Genomic DNA, 20,469 nt, shown 5'->3' with positions numbered 1-20,469 from the left:
TGCTTTAACAATATCTGAATTTTTCACTGATCTAGATTATATGAATGGCAGAGCCATTTGTTAGTAATTTAATTAGTTGTTATCATCGCTGAGTTTTAAATTACACTTCCTAGGGAACTTGACTATAAATGCTTACATCAGAACATGCTTTCCTGATTCTTAAATCATTCATTCTTTCCTTGACTTCCTTAAATCAATATTTGAAAACTAAGTTTGATGACATGATCACTCAAATGTGATAACATGCCATCAAGTTATTGAGTTCCAGCAACCCTACATGGTAGGCATCATTATTTCCATTTTAAAAACAAGCAAACTAACTTCCTCAAGTGACATTACTGGGAAATGGTAAACACAGGACCATGTGACTCCCCTGGACATGTTCTTTCCTCTCTATTACACTAATACCAAGAAAAGAGAACCAATGCTTACACTTGTTTGTTTGTTTTTTTTTATTTTATTTTGACCTCTGTTCATGTGCTGCATTGTTTACTTTCAGACTCTAATGAAAAATAATCTGGAACTTAAAGTCATGTATTAGTACAATGGACATTGCACTGAAACTTCCAAGATGCCCTGGCTCTGGGCATGTGCCCACATGGTTCCATGCTAACTGGGATAAAGCCTAGCCCCCAGTGAGTGTTAGTTTACCTTTGGATAAAATTACCATTGGTTCAGATCCCAGTGGTGCCTCTAACTCACTCTGTGTCAATTCAGGTAATTCACTTAAGGTCTCAGAGACTTGCTTTCTTCATTTGTAAAATTACGGATTATATCAAGGGGTGCCTACTATCGGCCCTCAAGACGTATCCAATTCATGGAGGTGTTTTATTTGACCAACACAACATTTTAAAAAATTAGGACATCTCACTTTAAAATTTATATTTTCTAATTAGTTATTTAAAAATCCAATGATTGGAGACATTGGACCTTATTTCCCACATAGCAGCATTCAGCTAGAGCTAAGAAATACTTTGTTCAGACAAGTTATGTTTTCTCCGGTTCACCGCAGTCCTCACCATTCCCAGTTGTCTTACGTTGAGCCTACTCCACATATTACAAAGACCATAAACTGGACCCTTTGGTGTCTGAGTATGTGACTCATCAATGAGATTTAAGTATCTCATAATTTTACCACTTTGTTTCAAATTATATTATACCATGTTCTGTAATTTTCAGTGGATAAAAATATAAACCAAGTTGCCTAGAATATAAGGTCAACCACTACATCCAGCCCCTCAAACAGGTATGAATCTCAACAAATTTGCTTACCATGCAAATTTCTTTATCCATTTTACCCCTATGTCCTGACTCTGAGCATGTGCTCACCCTGTGCAAAGCTGATGAGAAAATCCTCCTACCTACGTTCTGTTTAACAAAATCTTATCTATTCTCTGTCACCTAGCTGATAGCTCATTTTCTCTGCAGTGGATGCTTCAGTTTCCAATCATCTTCCTTACTGGAGATCTTATAATACAAATTATTCATAATTAACACATATGTCTAACAATAATAAATATAAGTAAAAATAAATATAATTATATTTATAGCTAAAGTTTGTAGGAATGCTTATACCATGCTAAACAATTTCTATGTATTGTTTAAGTTTTTATATCCATACTAAAAGGTAGATGCCCTTATTGTTGACATGCTAATATTATTATTATTGAGACTCAAAGAGGTTAAATAATTAATCCAAGGTTATATAGTTAATATCCTCTTAGACCACTTTCTTCCCAGATCTTGTATCTGAGCTCTGATTTTAAGGTCTTAAGGCCAAAGACCACATCTTAGTAATTTTATAAAATATTTTCTCCAGTTCTTAACAAGCATCATGCAAAAATGTAGACTCACTATGGATATTAATATTGATCAATTCTTTATTGTCACTCAAGTATATTATAATTCAGGAGCTTAAATATTTCTCAAACTCATTTACCAAATTATAATCAACTTGCAAATTTTAGGTTTAGGTTTTTAAATTAATACATACCCAGCTCAAAGTCCTTATACTCTCTTTGCTACCTAATGGTAGGTTAAGAATTGATAGAGATTAGTTTCTTGCATTGTATTTCTCTCAGGAATGGTGTGCATTTGGCAATTATTAGACTATTTTCTTCCTATCAAGAAAAAACAGTTGAATGAGCTTTGGGGTGGGGGCTGGGATGGGGGAAGACAAGAAATCCATTGAGATAGCAAATATAAAATTGGTTATGTCACAGTGATACATCTTAATCACTTATAGAAATAATTACTCATTAGCAACATTGTAGTATTACATCACCACAGATGCCTTTACTAATGTGAACACCGAGCATAAAAATTATGACCAACATATAATGTTGCATCCCAGGGCTATAAGGATAGTCTTGAATGATTTTGTTAATAATTACTTGACAGGAATAGATCTTTACCTAGCCCTTGTTGTCATTAAGCATGCCTTGAAATACTTTCAACGTTTATAGGCTGTATTACAACTCTTTAGTTATTTTATTACATTTAGGGAGTCCTCAAGTTATTGTCTGTTTTATTAAGCTAAAATCCATTACAAGCCAAATTAGCAAAGGTGTGCTGAGGCTGCAAAGAATTGGGGCATTTGTTTCGGTAGCTGAAAATTAAAGATAGATACTGCTTTAGTGAACCAGAAAGTACAGCCCATCACTGAGACTCTCCTTGTGCCATGGTTAGCCCCCCGCCTTCATCAACCTGACAGATGAGCCTATTCTTTACACATCATCTTCAGAAAGGGAAATCTACCATCTACCCTGGGGAGCCGTTTCATTATTTTACAGCCCTCATGACCAGCCAAGTCATCTTTCTGTTTAACCTAAATCTTCCATGTCCTTCATTATAGAATTTATGACCATAGCTTCCATTTGGTCCATAGGAGAAAATGTGAACAGCGGATCATCACTCCCTTGAGTCCTCCATATAAATAGAGGCTGTTACTATATCCATCAGTCCACTCTCTCTTCTCCAGCTGGAACAGCAGAACCCATCCAGCCATTTGCTAAACAATTAATTTTCAGGTTTTAACACCCAGTAACATTTCGCTGAATTATGAAGCCATTTTGTCATATTCTTTTTCTTCTTCCTAGAGAGAGAAACAGATAGAGAGACAGAGAGACCAATGCAGCATTTAGGCAAAACACTGACACTGCAGGCATCCTTTAACTTTGTTGTCCATTCTCTCATTCTTCCAGCTCTGTTTCCCTCTCCCACTTTTGGTGAAATGAAATTGTCCATATAAACACAGTGATACACACCTTTTCCCTTATGATAACTTCTGTTAACGGTTTTCATTTTTCACCCCAGAATTGGATGTGCTTATTTTCATGCTTGGTTTTTTGCAATGTGTTATAATAATATTTGAGTAATTTGTATTGTAAATTGTCATTTTAATGTGTTTATGGGGTTTGTTTTGTGAGCCTTTTCTGTTTCTTGAAAAGGCTCCTTTAGGGGTGCCTGGGTGGCTCAGTGGGTTAAAGCTTCTGCCTTCAGCTCAGGTCATGATCTCAGGGTCCTGGGATATAACCCCGCATCCATCCAGCTCTCTGCTTAGAGGGGAGCCTGCTTCCTCCTCTCTCTCTCCCTGCCTACCTCTCCGCTTACTTGTGATCTCTCTCTGTCAAATAAATAAATAAAATCTTTTAAAAAATAAAAAAATAAAGGCTCCTTTAAAGTGGCCCCATTTTAAAAATCATGAACCACTTCATTCTGCTTTAACTGTTTATTTTGTCAACTAAACTTCTTGAGAAAGTGAGCCATCATTTGGGTATAAGGTGATTTTTTTTTCTTTTCCTCTGTCTTCAAATAACTCTGCATTATAGATGTGTTTTAGTAGGAATTTTTCAAATACACCTTTTTCCAATTTAGCCTCTAAGCCTCTAATTTTTTTTTAATTTAAAGATTTTATTTATTTGAGAGAGAAATAAGGAGGACACAAGCACCCCAGTGGGGGGTGGAGGGACAGAGGGAGAGACAAGCAGTCTCCTCCCTGAGCAGGGAGCCTGATGCAGGGCTAGGTCCCTGGACCCTGAGATCATGACCTGAGGTGAAGTGAGATGCTTAACTAACTGAGCCACCAAGGCACACCTTTTTTGTTTTGTTTTAATCAGTTTTTACTTGTGTGGGGCTCTCTGAATTTCAGTTTTTAGTTGCTGTGAACTGCTTTTGTCACCCCCCACACTCACTTCAAAACTCCATCCTAAGTAACTAAACACCTCTGGATAAATAAAATGATTTCCATAAGTCAAAAGAAAGTTAGTCTTAATTGCTTTTTGGTGATATTCTCAGGGTCATGCTTCCATAGAATTCTGAATAAATAATTTACCAGATTCAGAAGGACCTTTTGCATTGTAGAAGTTCCTCCTCATATGTTGGCTCAAGGAAACACAACAAAAGACAGAATCAAGACCTGAGCTCAAGACTCCTTGGTCATTTCCAGAGTGCTTATTCTTGATCTTTGTGTTCATGTGTATGAGAGTCTTATACATCACTTTACCAGCTGCTGTGTTCTCCATGCCTTACAACGATGTGTCATGCAAGGATGAATATCCTTGTACATGCTTCTTTGTCCTCTTCCCCTGTTTTCCTCAATAACTTTCCAAAAAGCAAAACTACTGGCCAGTATGTGAAAGGTTCTGATAACCAAACTGCCCTTTATAAAGTTTGAATCAATTTACATTTTTATCAGCAATTATGAGAATTCTACTTTATCCATATTTTCACCACTTATGACATTTAAAAAATGACAATTTGCTAGTCAAAAAATCATAGCCCATTCTTTCCATGAAAAATCTTAAGTATGTCCTCAGTGCATACAGTATATCAGTAACAATTCCAAATGTATTTAAGAATTACTATAAAATTTGAAACTGTGAAACAGAAATATAGAAAAAATCTTTATCTCATCCTAGGATGGAGAGGGATTGTCTGGACATAAGCAATTTAAGAAACAAGAATGTAAATGATTTATAGCTTTGATGACAAAATAACATCAAAAACTTTAGTGAATCACTAAGCAAAATAAAAACACTCCCTATACAAAATACTGCAAAGTATATAGAGAAACAATTTATAGTTAAAGAAATTGAAACTTCTGTTAAATATAGAAAAACTTTCTGGTAATCATAGCTTTTCAAAGATGGAATAGGGTCCTTTTAGAAAGAGTGAGTTCCAAGTCACTGGAGAGGCTCAAGTTAGAACAATAATTATAGCGGTCTAATGAGAGGAATTCACTCATCAGAAAGCTACTTGTATATCTGTACATCATTTAATCATCCTTTCTACCTTGAGAATTTATAATCAAATGATGACATTTCTGCCAACATTTTAATGGCATAGGAAATTTACTGAAGCACCTACATTTGACACAATTAACATGCTGACCAACATTTCCAACCCATGGAATCTAAGTATCCTGAACATTATCAAACATTCACAATACAGAACAAATGATGCTACAAATAGAGTAAGTGAGAAATAATCAATAGTCTTGGTCAAGACCACAGCAGACAGGAAAAATTACCTTAACATTTTTCAGAGTAAAGCAACCTTAAATTCATCAGAAAAATGGTGAAACAAGAGAAAATATAAGACAACAAAACCCAACTACATTTCCGCTATTTATTTTAGTATACTTTTAGCCATTTAATTGTGCACCAGTATACCTCCTTAAGTAAATGAGATTGCACTTAACTGCTTTCTAATGTTTTTTTTCCTCTGAAAAAAATCAAGAGCACTTTTCTATGTCCACATTCTTCTCAAAGTGCTCTCTATTGAATCATATTACTAAATCAAAATGCATTTAATTATCCTTATGTTATTATTTATAGTTATAAAATGTTTCTATTTTTTCCCAGTTTAAAGTCATACTTAACATCTTTGTATATAGTTTTACATGATTTCATTTTCGCATTAATTTCTTAAAGTGGAATTTCAAGAAAAAAGGTTGCTTATTTTGGGGGTTTTGATTAGTGTTGTCAAATTACCACCCAGAAAGTTTGTACTGATGAGTTCTACCACCAGCATAAGCTCTACCACCAGCATAAGATTCCCTGCAGAATCTGTAAAACTGAATATTATAATTCCTTTACATTTTTGCTGATTAGATAAGCAATAATAATCATGGCTTAATTTGTATTTCTACAAATTTGTGGTTTCTAATGGTGTTAAGCATTGTTTCCACACATCTGGTGCCTATTTTATGTAAAAGACTTAACTCTTAAATAGAAAAACTGTCATTTAGTTGGAAATCTTTACCATTGGAGATCAGAGTGGCAGAAGAGCCAGAGACTGCAGTGTTTGTGGATTTTATCGGAATTGGAAGTACAGGGTGACTTGCCAGTATGTGGCAAGAGGCAGATTTTGATAATTCATTTTTCATGTTTGAAACATAATAGCAGTTATGTTATTGTTACTGTAGTAAATCCTATTTTACTTTACTGGTTAAGCTTATCACAGTTGCAACTATGTACTGCAGGGAAAATATGTTGTGATGGCATGCTAAAAGCTGGATCTACTACAAAAAAGTGTTTCTCTGAGCTTTTCATATGGTATGTCTGTTCCTCAGATGTTGGATACCAGTTGCTTAAGGAAGAAGTGTGTGTGTTTGCACGTGTGTGTGTGTGTGTGTGTGTGTGTGTTGCAGTGGTGGGGAGGAAGATGGTTTAAAGGCCCTGTCAGGCTCATATAGGTACTCTGATGGCAATATTCCCTCCAGAACTTCCATACCATAGGGCCTGAATCCTGTGCTGACACTTTTTGTGTCCAGTCCTGCCTCTTCTCCCTTTCTTTCATAGGTGATGATGCTTGATAAGTCTCCTTTAGGGTCTACTGGAAAAACCTAGCTTCAGATAGACCCTGAGTTTCCTAGGGAGACAGAAAGTAATGAACAAACAAATGCATACACAGGATAATTTCAGATAATGACAAGTATAATGAAATAAAGAAGTAAAATGAAATATGACAGTGGCCAATGGGTTGGGGAGTTAAGGCTACTTTAACTAAGGTGGAGGGAGAATGCTTCGTAGGTGTGATGAACTGAGACTGTAATCATAGAAGGGGGGAAGTTCATTTAAGGTAGAGGGAAGCTTCATTCCCTCATCCCTAAAATCCCAAGACAAAGGACCCAGGAATGAAATCCTTCTAATTTTTTTGACAGTCTAACTCAAAAAACCTCAGATTTTAAGTACATTTCTACAATATAGTTTGTCAGTCAAGGGCCCAACAGGAAACAGAGAGCACTCTGAAAATGGGATAATTTGAAGACAATGTATTAAAAGGGAAGTTTATAAAGAGAACAGTGCTCTCCTGTCCCCAACATAGGATCAGTGGATTGCCCATCCATTCCCTGGCATGCCAGACATGAAGAGGGAGAACAAGGCAGGGCCAGGGGAACCTGGACACAAGTTCCACAGGAATGGAGCCTAGGAGAGAGTTCCCCTGGTCTCACTCTCCTTCCTCCTCTGAACTCCTGGTCTGCTCCCCAGTGGCCAAATCCAACCTGAAGCCAGAGAATCAGGGAGACAGTTTATGAAACCCAAACATTCTAGTCTGTAAGGCCACAAAATATGGTGATGAAGGGTGGAGGGTGGAGCTGGGGAGGCAAAAGAAGACATCCAGCATGTGTAGTTTATATTATAAAATAGTACTGGAAGGGTTTGGAAGAAATGGCAATAGACCCAAGTGAGGTTGTAACCCCAGCCTGACGCTGGCTAGCTATAAATCAGCATCTGTGAACTACTTACTTTCTTGAAACAAATAAACAAATAAAAGACTAGAATAAAACTGATTAATTTATTCTGAAATAGTGTGATTCTAGATGTGTTAAAAATCAAAATTAAACATTTTAAATGTATTTTGACGAATGCAACAAAAAGTTTCTGGCATATGTGGCTATTGGTTTAAATTTCAAAAACAAAACAAAATCACTGTTGAGATCATCTGAGTCCCAGCTCTATGTCTTTCTAGTTGGTAAGTGGTTCTGGTTCAGTTAAATCCCTTACATTGATCTGAAATCAAATTTTAGTGGTAAGGTTATGAGTCAAAAAATAGAAGGATTACTTTTTCTCAGGGACTCAGACTTCCTTTAAGACATAATTTAGAAAGAAGGGAGCATATTCTTGTTGCTGAAATAAGCCACAATTTGCAGATGAGACCATCAAGAATGTAATGTGGGAAATCTTGGTAAACAAGCGACTGACTGCAGAAGAATAAAGGCTTAGACTGTATGTCCATATTGATTAATATTTTTGATTGAGTGGGATTTATATACTTGCAAAGTGAGATTCTGTTCAATACTGCTGTTTGGATTCTACAGGCATGTTATTTTAAGGAAATGTCTTTGATAATAGCGCCAGGATTTGTAGCAGAAACCTGTGTAAAATGGTCACAGTATCTTTACAGAGGATAAGATTCCAGAAAAGCAAAGAGTCGCAGAAGGCCAAACAGCTGCAGAAGAGTACAAGTAGCTCTAATCTCAAATGCACAATTTATCAAATGGGAACATGATTGCTAGCAATCTTCCTTTTTTTGGTGATTACAAAGTTGAGTGTACTAGCGCATGTGACTCTCTATGAGGACTTGTAAAGAGCTTTTAAAAACAATTATGCATGAGTGTTGGAGATTTTAATTTAAGCAGGACTCTGTGGAGGTAAATCAAGAGCATAGGCTGGAAGAAAAATGCTGAGGGAGACCTTCAATCAGGGGAGAATATTAAGTGGGACTCCTTGGGGAGAGGCCTGTTTTTGCTTGTCTGGGGTAGGCTAATCTACATAATTGACTAAAACAGAATGAACAGCTGTGAAATACAGCATTTGAATGTGTGGGTAAAACACAATTACAAAATATACAGGGTCAGAGAACATGCAATGTATTTTCATAGGATTACAGAATTTCCAAGCTCATTTGCGATTTCAGAAATCGGCCAGTTCCCCGGAGAAGCTCTGACTTTATCAAGGTCAACTAGCTAGTTAGTTATAGTACAGTAGTTAAGTACGTGGGCTGTGGAGTCAAACATCCTAGATTTAATTTAAATCGAAACTCCACTACTCACTCTGCGACTGTTAGAGAAAAACACTCTACCTTTCTGTGCCTCAATTTTCTTATCTATAAAGTGGGAAAAATAGGACACTGGTATTACATGAGATGATACATGTAAGCAATACTAGATGATGTCTGGAATGCAATAAGTTATCAGTTAATATGAGGTATGTTTATTACTAAAAAGAATGCAAAGCTGAAGTTATTTGTCTTGTATCAATGCTTTACCTACTCTATAAAATGCAAGAGCATATCACAAGAAGAATATATGTGAGAAATTAGTTTCTCAGCTAAAGTGGTTGTGAGACCCAAAATAATATCACGTCTGCTTGGAGATACAGAAGCAAATCTTTTCAAGTACATTTTGGGGAAATGACTCAGATGAGCTCTTTAGAACTTTTCAAAATTTCAGTTTGTACTCTCGTGCTTAAATTCAGCATATTGGTCTTCTCCCACCCCCACCTGAAGTCTTCAATTAAACAACCAGAAAAAATATATATAAACATATGTTTTGATCATTGATTGTTTTTAACATTGTAATTTTTCTCTAGTAATGATGCCTACTCATGTTATAGGATTCCCTTATCCTTTGTAATCAGAGGAGGTTGGGCTTTTAAGTAAATGTACATTTCAAATAAAATAAAAGCATGCTATGAATTGGAAAACACATTTTGAATATAGTTGGATATGGACATCTGTTTTCCTAAAAAAATACAAAGATATTGAAAAAAAGAATTTTGTGTGCATAGAATAATTGGGTGGTTATCTAGATAAAGAAATCAAAGTAGAAGTTCACAGTCACTGTCTTATTATCTCTGGTTGAAATCCTGACAAACTTCTCACCTGTTAAGGTATTTGCTTGACCATATATTCTAGTGCTGGAAGCTCATCTTGATGAGTCTGTTGTGGGGCGTCTGGGTGGTGTAGTTTGTTAAGTGTGGGACTCTTGGTTGGAGCTCAGGTCATGATCTTAGGATTGTGAAACTGAGACCTGCTTTGGGCTCCATGTTCAGCATGGAGTCTGCTTAAGACTCACTCTCCCTTTCCCTCTATCTCTCCTCCTCAGTCTCCCTCTCCCCCTTCTTAAATAAATAAATAAATCTTAAAAAATAAAAGAGTCTGTTGAAAGGGCCAAAAACATGTCACATTGATTATTATTTTGAGTTATCTCTTATTGGCTGAGAGGTGAAGACATTTGTTATTACTTAATAACTATATTTGATCATATTCAATCTCAGAATGCTATGTAGTATCATTAAGTTTCAGGCAATGACACCATAAAATATTTGTTATGGCTTTGGTGCAAAATGCTGACAAAGCTGTTGAATTTCCTGATTTTATAGGTGTCTTTACTGACTGTTTTAGGGCATGTTACATATATAATTTTCTTGTACTCTGTCAGTATTTTATGGTTGACAGGGCCCAATGGCTAAGGAATAAAAAAATTCTCCAAAGATCTGGCCTGTGGAATAGCCCAGTCAGAATATTGACATTCCCCAAAGGTGGCTTTCATCATGCAATAGTATTCAGCCCCAAAAAGGCATATTTCCACAGGTAACTAGAGAAAATTTGTGGCATGTAAATGAGGGACATTCTGAAAGCATCATTGACTGTTTCCTGTGATTAAAGACAAAACTATCTTTACACAGTGGTCTTAAAATTTAATCAGAATACCTGCATAATGAGTTACTAGCTTCACTTCGAAGACTCCTAGTACTGGTGTTAAGTAATTTAAGGCCCATTAAGGATGTTTATCAGGATTGAGAAAGGCATGTTTATGAAAACCCCATTAAGTATATTTGTTGTATTGACTTATTTTTAGAGAAACTTAGCACTGCTATAAATCATAAAGTTCCAAAGAATAGATTTTGATGTTGATCATTAAGCTTTTCTAAATAAGATTCATTTATGAGTAGCTTCTTCTATAAATCTGTTCTTTTAGAATTTTTTTACATAATTTAAATGAGGAACTTAGTATAGAGAATTGTTTCAAAATTCTCAGTTTGAAAATGCTTATGGCCATTGCTTTCTTTTTTTCTTCTCTTTATTTTATTATTATTATGACTATTTTAATCTTGGGTTAGGGGCATGCCAAAGTGCTTGAAATACAAATAAGACAAAAACAGATGTAGTTCCTGATCTGACAAATCATGTGGAGAAGATGCAGGTTTGTTACACATGTCTGTAGCTTGTATTAAAATCTGTTGAATGTAGTTCTACATACATATATGGCATAATTTTTTGCAGAGTTATATGTTTGGATGTTATTTACATCATATTTTATAGTTCTGCTTTACTTTTAATATAGGTACATGAGTATTCGTTACCTCTTCATGTATATAAACATATACATATGCTTATTTCCACATATCAACCACTGATCAAACGAGTTATCTCTGTATCTTCTCATTAGCAGGTGGTCATAACAAAAGTTACAGGACATTTTATGGGTTACATATCTCTTCTTGCTTTTATCATCTCACAACCAATTAGGATGACAAGTTTTTATTTCAAGTGTTCGGGAGCATCCAAGTATGGCAGGATCTAAGTGACTCATCCCAGCTCACTCATTCTGGTCTGTATGAACAGGAATCCAAGTGGAATACTTTGTCTACGGAGTTTCTGCTTTAACCCAATAGGAGACACAAATTCCTTATAAACATTGACTAGAAAAATACTTCTATGTATTTTTTTCTGTTTTATAAGGCATGACATAAAAAATTAAAACACTGGTGTAAATACAAATGTTGTTGTGACTAAAACATTTTCATCTATTTTATTTTTTAAATATGGATAGAAACTCATTTCTTCTGCAATAGCATCAGTCAACTTATTTTTCTTGTTCACAGCACTCGTGTTTACAGCATCAGTTCACAGATGTTAGTTGCCATGAATATGTATCCGCAAAAAGTGTAAACCACAACCTATATACTGAAAGCTCACCCCCACTTACACAGTTGAGCATCTGCTTATGTCTCTTGCTTATTTTGTTTTATCATATGTGTGCCCTTGCACCTTTAATGTCCTTTGTGTTCATTCTGTTGGATGAAGTTGATTTTCTCTAGTTTCTCAAGATAGGGATTATTTCTGCTATCTTACAAAAGTAACATGGAAGTTTTGTTATGACTGTCATACACATAATTTTATTTTCTTTAAAAATCTCTCTTCTACATAATGCAGGTTTCTGTATGTTAGTAGCAATTCAGCCTGTAAACTACATGTTAAAAAAGAAAAAAAATAGCAGAAAGGAAGGAATGAAGGAAGGAAGGAAGGAAGGAAAGAAGGAAGGAAAGAGGGGCAGGAAGAGGGAGAGGGAGAGAAATAAAGAAAGAAAGAGATCAGTGAGAAATTCAGTCAGATATTTCATAGCCAAAATGTCATTTTTAAGCCCCTGGTAAATAATTAAATGTTATATAATTAATAGTTAAATGTGAATGTTAGTTTTTATATAATTTCTAGAATTTGTAAAATATAAGTATTTGGTAAGTCCCATTAAAAGCAGAAACGGGCGCCAGTGTGGCTCAGTCGGTTAAGTAGCTGCCTTCAGCTTGGGTCATGAGCCTGCTTCTCCCTCTCCCTCTCCCTCTGCCTGCCACTGTGCCTACTTGTGCTCTCTCTCTCTCTGCATTAAGTAAATAAATCAAATCTTAAAAAAAAAAAAAAGGAAAGCAGAAACAATCAGCTTGATGATAAGATAAACTCTAGTACTATATACACAATGTTAATCAAATGGATTAAAATTTATTTACTGTTAAAAATATAAGAAGAATCCCTAAAACTTAAGGCACATTATAAATTGGAAAAAAGAAGAGAAATTATACAATAAGATAGGCCCCCAAACAAAAGATTTATAATCAATAAAACGAACTGCTTACTTCCTTCTTTATAATTTGTTATTTATCCAACATATGTTATTGATTGCCTTACAATAAATAGAACAAAGCCTGTGCCCCTGAACAGCTTACATTTTCTTGAGAGAAATGGTACTTAAAAAAAAGATCAAAGAAAGAAGCTGAAGTTTTTACTTCTTAATCCCCTTCCCCCATCCCCCTAATCCCTCCCCTTTGGCAATCATCAGTTTGTTTCTCTCTCTTTGTTGTTGTTTGTTTGTTCAATTGCTTTGTTTATTATATTCCACATAGAAGTGAAATCATATGGTATTTGTCTTTCTCTCTGGTTTATTTCACTTAGCATAGTGTTTGCTAGGTCCATCCATGTTGTCATGAATGACAAGAATTCATTCCTTTCTTATGGCTGAGTAATGGTTAATTCATTATGTTATATACCTGAAACTAATTTAAATTTTTAAAAGTGAAAAAAAAAAGCAAGATAATTTCAAATTGTGATACTTGTCTGAAGGCAATAAACAGGTAAGATGCAACATTAGTTAAGGCAACTACTTTGGGTGGGCTGTTTGGGAAAAGCCTCTCAGCGGAGGTGATTTATGACCTGAAGGATCAGAAGAGAAGGCTTGTGAAGATCAGGAAGACACATGTTCTAGGTAGAAAAGAAAAATGTGCAGACTGGAAGAAAAAATATAAACTAACAAATCATTTAGGACTACATGCTTTTTGACTCATTTTAGTAGGTCTTTAATAAAAGATTACTGAAAAATTTTGATAGAGGAATATAAAGACATTAAAGGGACATATTCATATCTCTCTGATAAAATAATAAAGATGTCAGGTGTTCTAAATAAGTCACTCTTCCAGCCCATAGGAGGATGTTTTCTAATAGGTCATGAGAATATCAGATTACTCAGCACAGAGCAAATCCGGCTATAGATGAAAGGTTGATTGTGTGTCGTATTAAAGCAGTTGCAAAATACCATACTATGCAATAGAAATGTCAAAAATGATGAGTCAAAGCCAAGATTTAATGAAGATCAGATTTGAGGGAGAAGGAAACAAATGTGAGTAGAAGAGGAATTACCCATGTTGATATTCTTAATCACCTGTGATGCCTATAAAATAAAGAGCCCAGGGACCATCCCTCCCTACACCAAGACATTCTGAATCATGGAAACTGCCCATTTAACAAACACTCCCTGGTGACTTTGGTACAACAGGTAATGCACCACACTCTGGGAAAACACTGATTTAGTTCCGTCTTTCTTTCTTTCTTTTTTTTTTTTTAAATAAATCAGCCCGAGGCTTATAAAGGAAAATGGTTATCCAAAGCTGTTACACCATTTTTTTTGCTAGAACTTTGGCTAAATCAGTCTCCTAGAGGCCCAGTTCTGCCGTATTTGATATTAGATTTAATTTTTCTAACTCCAGCCATGGATGAGCTAACAGTATATATTGTTACTATTTCTCTTCTAGAATCACAACCACAGCTGCTTGCATGATGGACTTAAGGCGGTACCCACTGGATGAACAAAACTGCACCTTGGAAATTGAAAGCTGTAAGTTTTTCTAAGAATGCACTAGACTGAACACTGCTTTAAGGTTATTCTTGTTCATGTCCAGACCACAGGTCCTACAAAAGTCTTGCTACCGCAGTTAATCTGGTGGATGGAGATACAGTATCTTTCTTCAGTGATGTGCCAACCTCTTAGTCTCATCTCTAAATCCCAGGGAGAGATATATAAGGGAAGACATAATCTAGCAATAAAAGGAAGACCCTAAGACCTTAGAAGGAGACCAAGTACTATTCCAGGCATTTAAAGTATGGAATTAGAGCACAGGGCCGCAGTAGGGTTGAGAAAATAAGTGGTGATGGTAGGCGAACACAGGAAGTCCCAATTGTTTTTGCCTCTCATAAACATTATCTCTTTGCAATTGCAAAATCAATGTGGTCTCTGGACCAGTCAAAACATTCACAGAGTTTGGATTGGTGGAATGGTTTTTATTCTGAGGGACTATTTTCAGTGTTTAAAATTTATTTTATATTCTTGCCGAAGGCCATATGATGAACAAGATTGGTGTATATGTGCATGTTTATTTTCTTTCCTGTGCTGACCTGTTTTGCAGTGTTGTTGCTTTTCTGGGCCACAGTTTGAGTGTCCTTTTTTTTTTTTTAAATTTAATTTAATTTTATTTTTTTCAGTGTTCCAGAATTCATTGTTTATGCACCACACCCAGTGCTCCATTCAATACGTGCCCTCCATAATACCTACCGCCAGGCTCACCCCACCCCCCCACCCCCTAAAACCCTCAGTTTCACCTACCCTATTGGGTGGGCAAAAACATTGATTTATTTCATAACCTGTCTCCTTTTTGGAGGTCACACTCAGAGGTCATTTGAGATAGAATGGGATTTTGAATCTCTTTTTTGTCAGTTCTTTGCAATGTTTTTGTACCTCATCCCATGAAACAATTGGAAGCTGACGATTTTATATCCAGCATTCTAGATAATGAGTAACTTGACTGCTGTTGCAGATAGGATATCTCAGCTGTTATGAGGAACTCTAGCTGTGACAAGGAGTCCAACTCTAAGTCATTGCTCCAAGAGGAAATACAAGCATTTATAGCACATTGTTGGTATTCTGTCCATTAAAAAACAAAACAAAACAAAACTTCCAGAGATAATTAAATTTACATGCATTTTTAAGAACTTGATTTCATATTTGTGTTCCTAAATCAACATTATTTTCACATTTGATCTTTGCAACAATGAACTATTGAATGAAATTGACCTGTAGGATTTTGATGATTATTTTTATGTAAGTATTTTTGGGATAACTGCATTTTCATGACTTATGATACAATTTAAGAGTAGAATGTTCTTCAAAGTCCAAATTCTTTGGTTGTTTCAAATTATTGGTGTAAGGATGTGGGTGTTATTTTTTTTTTTAAAGTAGATTGCCATGTACTAATATTGAATTTTTATGGTAAGAGAATTTTTCATGATGGAATTTGAATGTAATTTTAAATAATCATAATTTTGTACATAGTTAAAGCACTTGCACTGTTGTTATTTCATTTGAGATGTTTACCCCCTCAGGTAAGTAGAAAATACCTTTTTATTTTAAAGAACTGATGCCTAAGGGCACAGGCAACAGCCAGGTATTTTAATGTAATTAAATTATAATTCTGACATGAATATTTTTAAATTAACATGATAATTCTTCAGACTTTTAGAAACTTTAAGTTTTAATAAAGGGGCTTCTATGTTTCTTATTTCAATTCAGTTATCCTGTTAACAAAAGTTTTTACTAAAATATAATTGATATGTATATAACATTGTGTGAGTTTAAGATGTATAATGCCATAATTTATATTTGGTGAAATGATTGCCATAGTAGGGTTAGCTAACACATCCATTACCTCACACAGTTAACCTGTATGTGTTTGTGTGTGTGTATTGAGAAATGATCTACTCTCTCAGCAGCTTTCAAGTATAAAATACATAGTTGTTAACTATAATCACTGTTCTGTAGATACTCAGACCTTATTCATGTTTTAACTGAACACTTGTAAACTTTTAACCATCTTCAACCATCTCTCCCTGGCATCCACCAAGTTACCATCTGTTTCTATGACCTAGTATTTATTTTTAGATTCCATATATAAATAACATCATATACTATTGGTCTTTCTCTAACTTATTCACTTAGTATAATTACCTTAAGTTTTGAGGTGCCTGGGTGGCTCAGTCGATTGAGCCACCGACTCTTGGTTTAGGGTCAGATCATAATCTCAGGGTTCTGGGATGGAGCCTTCCATTGGGATTCATGCTGAGCACAGAGTCTGCTTGAGATTCTCTCTTCCTCTCCTTCTGCCCCTCCCCCCACAAATAAATAAATAAATCTTTAAAAATACCCACTTAAGTTTTATCTAGTTGTCACAAATGACAAGATTTCCTTTATGACTGAATATTCCATTGTGTGCATATATCACATTTTAAAAAACCTATTCATCAGTAGACACTTAGGTCATCTCTATGTCTTGGCTATTATAAATAATTCTGCAATGAACATGGAAGAGCAGATATCACTTTGATATAGAGATTTCATTACCTTCATCTACTTACCAAGAAGAAGGATTACTGGTTGATAGATAGTTCTACTTTTAATTTTCTGAGAAAATTCCATCGGGTCTGTACCAATTTACAACCTCACCATCCGAGCACGAGCTTTCCTCATGCTCTCTTCCTCTCCTCTTCACCTCCTCGCTAGCACTTGTTCTCTTGTCTTTTTGATAATAGCCATTCTAAAAAGTGTGAAGTAATATCTCATTATGGTTTTGATTTGTATTTTCCTGATACAAATTCTTTTGCCAGTATATATCCAGTTTCCCCAACACCATTTGCTGAAGAAACTATTTTTTTCCCATTGAGTACTCTTGGCTTCCTTGTCAAGGATGAGCTGACCATATATGTGAGAGTTTATTTCTGTTCCATTGGTCTATGTGTCTGTTTTTATGCCAATACTGTACCATTTTAATCATTATAGCTTTGCAGTATAGTTTGAAATCAGGAAGTGTGATGCCTCCAGCTTTATTATTCTTGTTTAAGATTGCTTTAACTATTCTAAGTCTTTCGTGGTTCCATACAAATATTAGGATTATTTGTGGCTTTATTTCTGTAAAAATACATTGGAATTTAGATAGGGAATGCATTAAATCTATGGGTGGCTTTGGGTAATATAGACATGTAAATAATATTAATTCTTCTGATATGTGAACATAAGCTATCTTTCCATTTATTTATGTCTTCAATTTCTCTCATCAATGTCATACTCTTCATTGTACAGATCTCTTACCTTCTCATTTAAATTTACTCATAACTATTTTATTGTTTTTGATGCTATTATAAATGGGATTGTTTTCTTTATTTTGTTTTTAGAGTTCATGGTTTGTATATAGAAATGCAACTGATTTTTGTGTTTATTTTGTATCCTGCAACTTTACTGAATTTGTTTATTAGTTCTAACAGATTTTTGGCTGTCTTTCAGGGTTTTCTATACATAAGATCATGTTATCTGCAAACAGAAATAATTTTACTTCTTTCTTACCAATTTGGATATCTTTTATTTCTTTTTCTTGCCTGATTTTTCTGTCTAGGACTTTCAGTACTATGCTGAACAGGAGCACTGAGAGTGGGCACCCTTGTCTTGTTCCTGATCTTAGAGGAAATACTTTTAATCATTAACCAATGAGTATGATGTTAGCTATGGATTTGTCATATATAGCCTTTATTATGTTGAAGTACAGTCCTTATATACCAAATTTGTCAAGAGTTCCTATCATGAAAGGGTGTTAGATTTTCTCAAATGCTTTTTCTACATCTATTGAGATGATTTTTATCTTTCATTTTATTAATTTGATGTGTCACATTTATTGATCTATATATAGTGAACTATCCCTACATCCCAGGGACAAATCCAACTTGCTCATGGTATATGACGTTTTTTTGTAATGTGATGTTGAATTTGTTTTGCTAGTATTTTGTTGAGAATTCTGTATCTATATGTAACAGGGATATTAGCCTGTAATTTTCTTGCAGTATTCTTATCTGACTTTAGTGTCTGGGTAAAATGAGTTTGAGAACATTCCTTTCTCTTCAACTTTTTAGAAAAGTCTGAGAAGGACTGATATTAATTTTTATTTAAATTTTTGGAAATAAATAAATATTTGGTAAAATTCATCAGTGAAAACACCTGTTTCTGGGTTTTTTCTTTGTTGAGAAGTTTTTAAGAACTGATTCAATCTCCTTACTTGTTACTGGTCTGTTAATAGTTTCTAGTTCTTCATGAATCAGTCTTCCTAGATTGTATGTTTCTAGGAGTTTATTACTTTCTTCTAGGTTGTCCAATTTATTGGCATATGATTCTTCATCATAGTCACTTTGATCCTTTGTATTTCTGTGGTATCAGTTGCAATGTCTCCCCTTTCATCTATAATTTTATTTATTTGAGTTTACTCTTTTTTTGGTTAGTCTAACTAAAGATTTATCAATCTTGTTTATCTTTTTAGAGAATGAACTCTGAATTTTGTTTTTTTTCTTTTATACTCTTTTTTTCATTGCTTTTGTTTCTATTTCATTTATTTCTGCTCTAATCTTTAGATTAGAAAAGACCCTTGATATAATTTCTGTCTTCTTGAATTTTTTGAGGCTTATTTTGTGGCCTAACATATGATCTATCCTAGAAAATATTCTGTGTGTGCTTGAGAGAATATGTATCTTGTTGCTGTTGGATAGAATGTTCTGTATGTCTTTTTGGTTCATTTGGTCTGTAATGTTGTTCAAATCTACTGTTTCCTTATTGATGTCTGTCTGGATAATCTAGCTATTATTGCGAGTGGATTATTAAAGTCCCCAACTATTATTGTATTCCATTTATCTCTTGTAGTTAATAGTTTCTTTATATATTAAGGTGCTCCAATGTTGCATAAATGTTTACAATTATTATATCTTTTTGATTAACTTATATAATTATCATTATATGATGACCTTTATCATTATATAATGACCCTGTTTGTCTTTTATGAGCATTTTTAACTAAAAGTTCATTGGCAGACATTAATATTCCAGCCTTTACATCTAAGGCAACAGAATCAAAGAGGTAAAGTGATTTGCCCAAGATCGTACAGGCACTGAGGAATAATGGCTCTGTGCTGATGTGGTAATTGATAGCTGGCTTAGCATTTAAAGCCACTGATTTTGTAGGGACAAGATTAATAGGAAGATCCCTACTGTAGAAATCAAGAAAATATCCTATACTTACAAAAAATTGAAACATTCATATTTAGCCAGACAGCAAATCATGGCTATATGAATGAATATGAATATGAATGAATTGTAATGAAATATGGTGTCATATTGAAAATATATGATATGCAGGTCTTGCTATTTTAAGTAGGTAGTTAAGGAATTAAACCTCTTGAAATGAATTTAGGATCCTGTCCTTTAAACAAGTAACTCTGAAGTTCATGTCTGACATTAGACCTTATTTAACTATTTAACCTTATTTAACTATTTCTTTCTGTTAAGGAAAATCTAGACATTCATGTATTTTCCTTCACCCTCTCCCCTCCCTTTTTGCCTCTACCTTTCTCCTTACTTTTCTTCTTCTCTTCCTCATTCCCCTCCTTACTACCCTTCCTCCCTATCTCTCTCAAGTGCAAATGGCCATAGTAGTGGCTTTACTAAATCATTATTACCTTGTCTGTATGTTAGCAATTAGTATATTGGTTTAATGTCAGAGAAAATAATATAATTTGATTCTGAGTGAGGGAGTATTAGGATTGAGCTTACTGCAAAGCTATTTAGTATGTTCCATCCAGGGATACCTGGGTGGCTCAGTCATTAAACGTCTGCCTTTGGCTCAAGTCCTAGGAGGAGCCCTACATTGGGCTCCTTGCACCTGCCTCCCCACATCAGGCTCCCTGTTCAGTGGGAAGCCCTCTCACTCCCCCTGCTTGTGTTCCCTCTCTCATTATGTCTCTCTCTGTCAAATAAATAAATAAAATCTTAAAA

The 20,469-nt window shown here is 34.8% G+C and overlaps 1 protein-coding gene across 3 annotated transcripts in view; it reads left to right on the top strand.

Annotated features, from left to right (window-relative positions):
* Positions 1–20,469, top strand: part of GABRB2 (gamma-aminobutyric acid type A receptor subunit beta2) — a 236,006-nt gene that overhangs the window by 106,684 nt on the left and 108,853 nt on the right. For all 3 annotated transcript variants that reach the window (XM_032851728.1, XM_032851730.1, XM_032851729.1), the window contains exon 6: positions 14,370–14,452. In XM_032851728.1, the coding sequence (XP_032707619.1) occupies positions 14,370–14,452 (83 nt within the window). The remainder of the gene's footprint in view (positions 1–14,369; positions 14,453–20,469) is intronic.

The sequence above is a fragment of the Lontra canadensis genome, unplaced genomic scaffold (genome assembly GCF_010015895.1).
Source record: "Lontra canadensis isolate GAN:19392208 unplaced genomic scaffold, GSC_riverotter_1.0 scaffold5, whole genome shotgun sequence".
In the NCBI taxonomy this organism is placed as follows: Eukaryota; Metazoa; Chordata; class Mammalia; order Carnivora; family Mustelidae; genus Lontra; species Lontra canadensis.
Note: the sequence above shows the minus strand (reverse complement) of the source record. Positions and strands in the feature narration are given on the sequence as shown.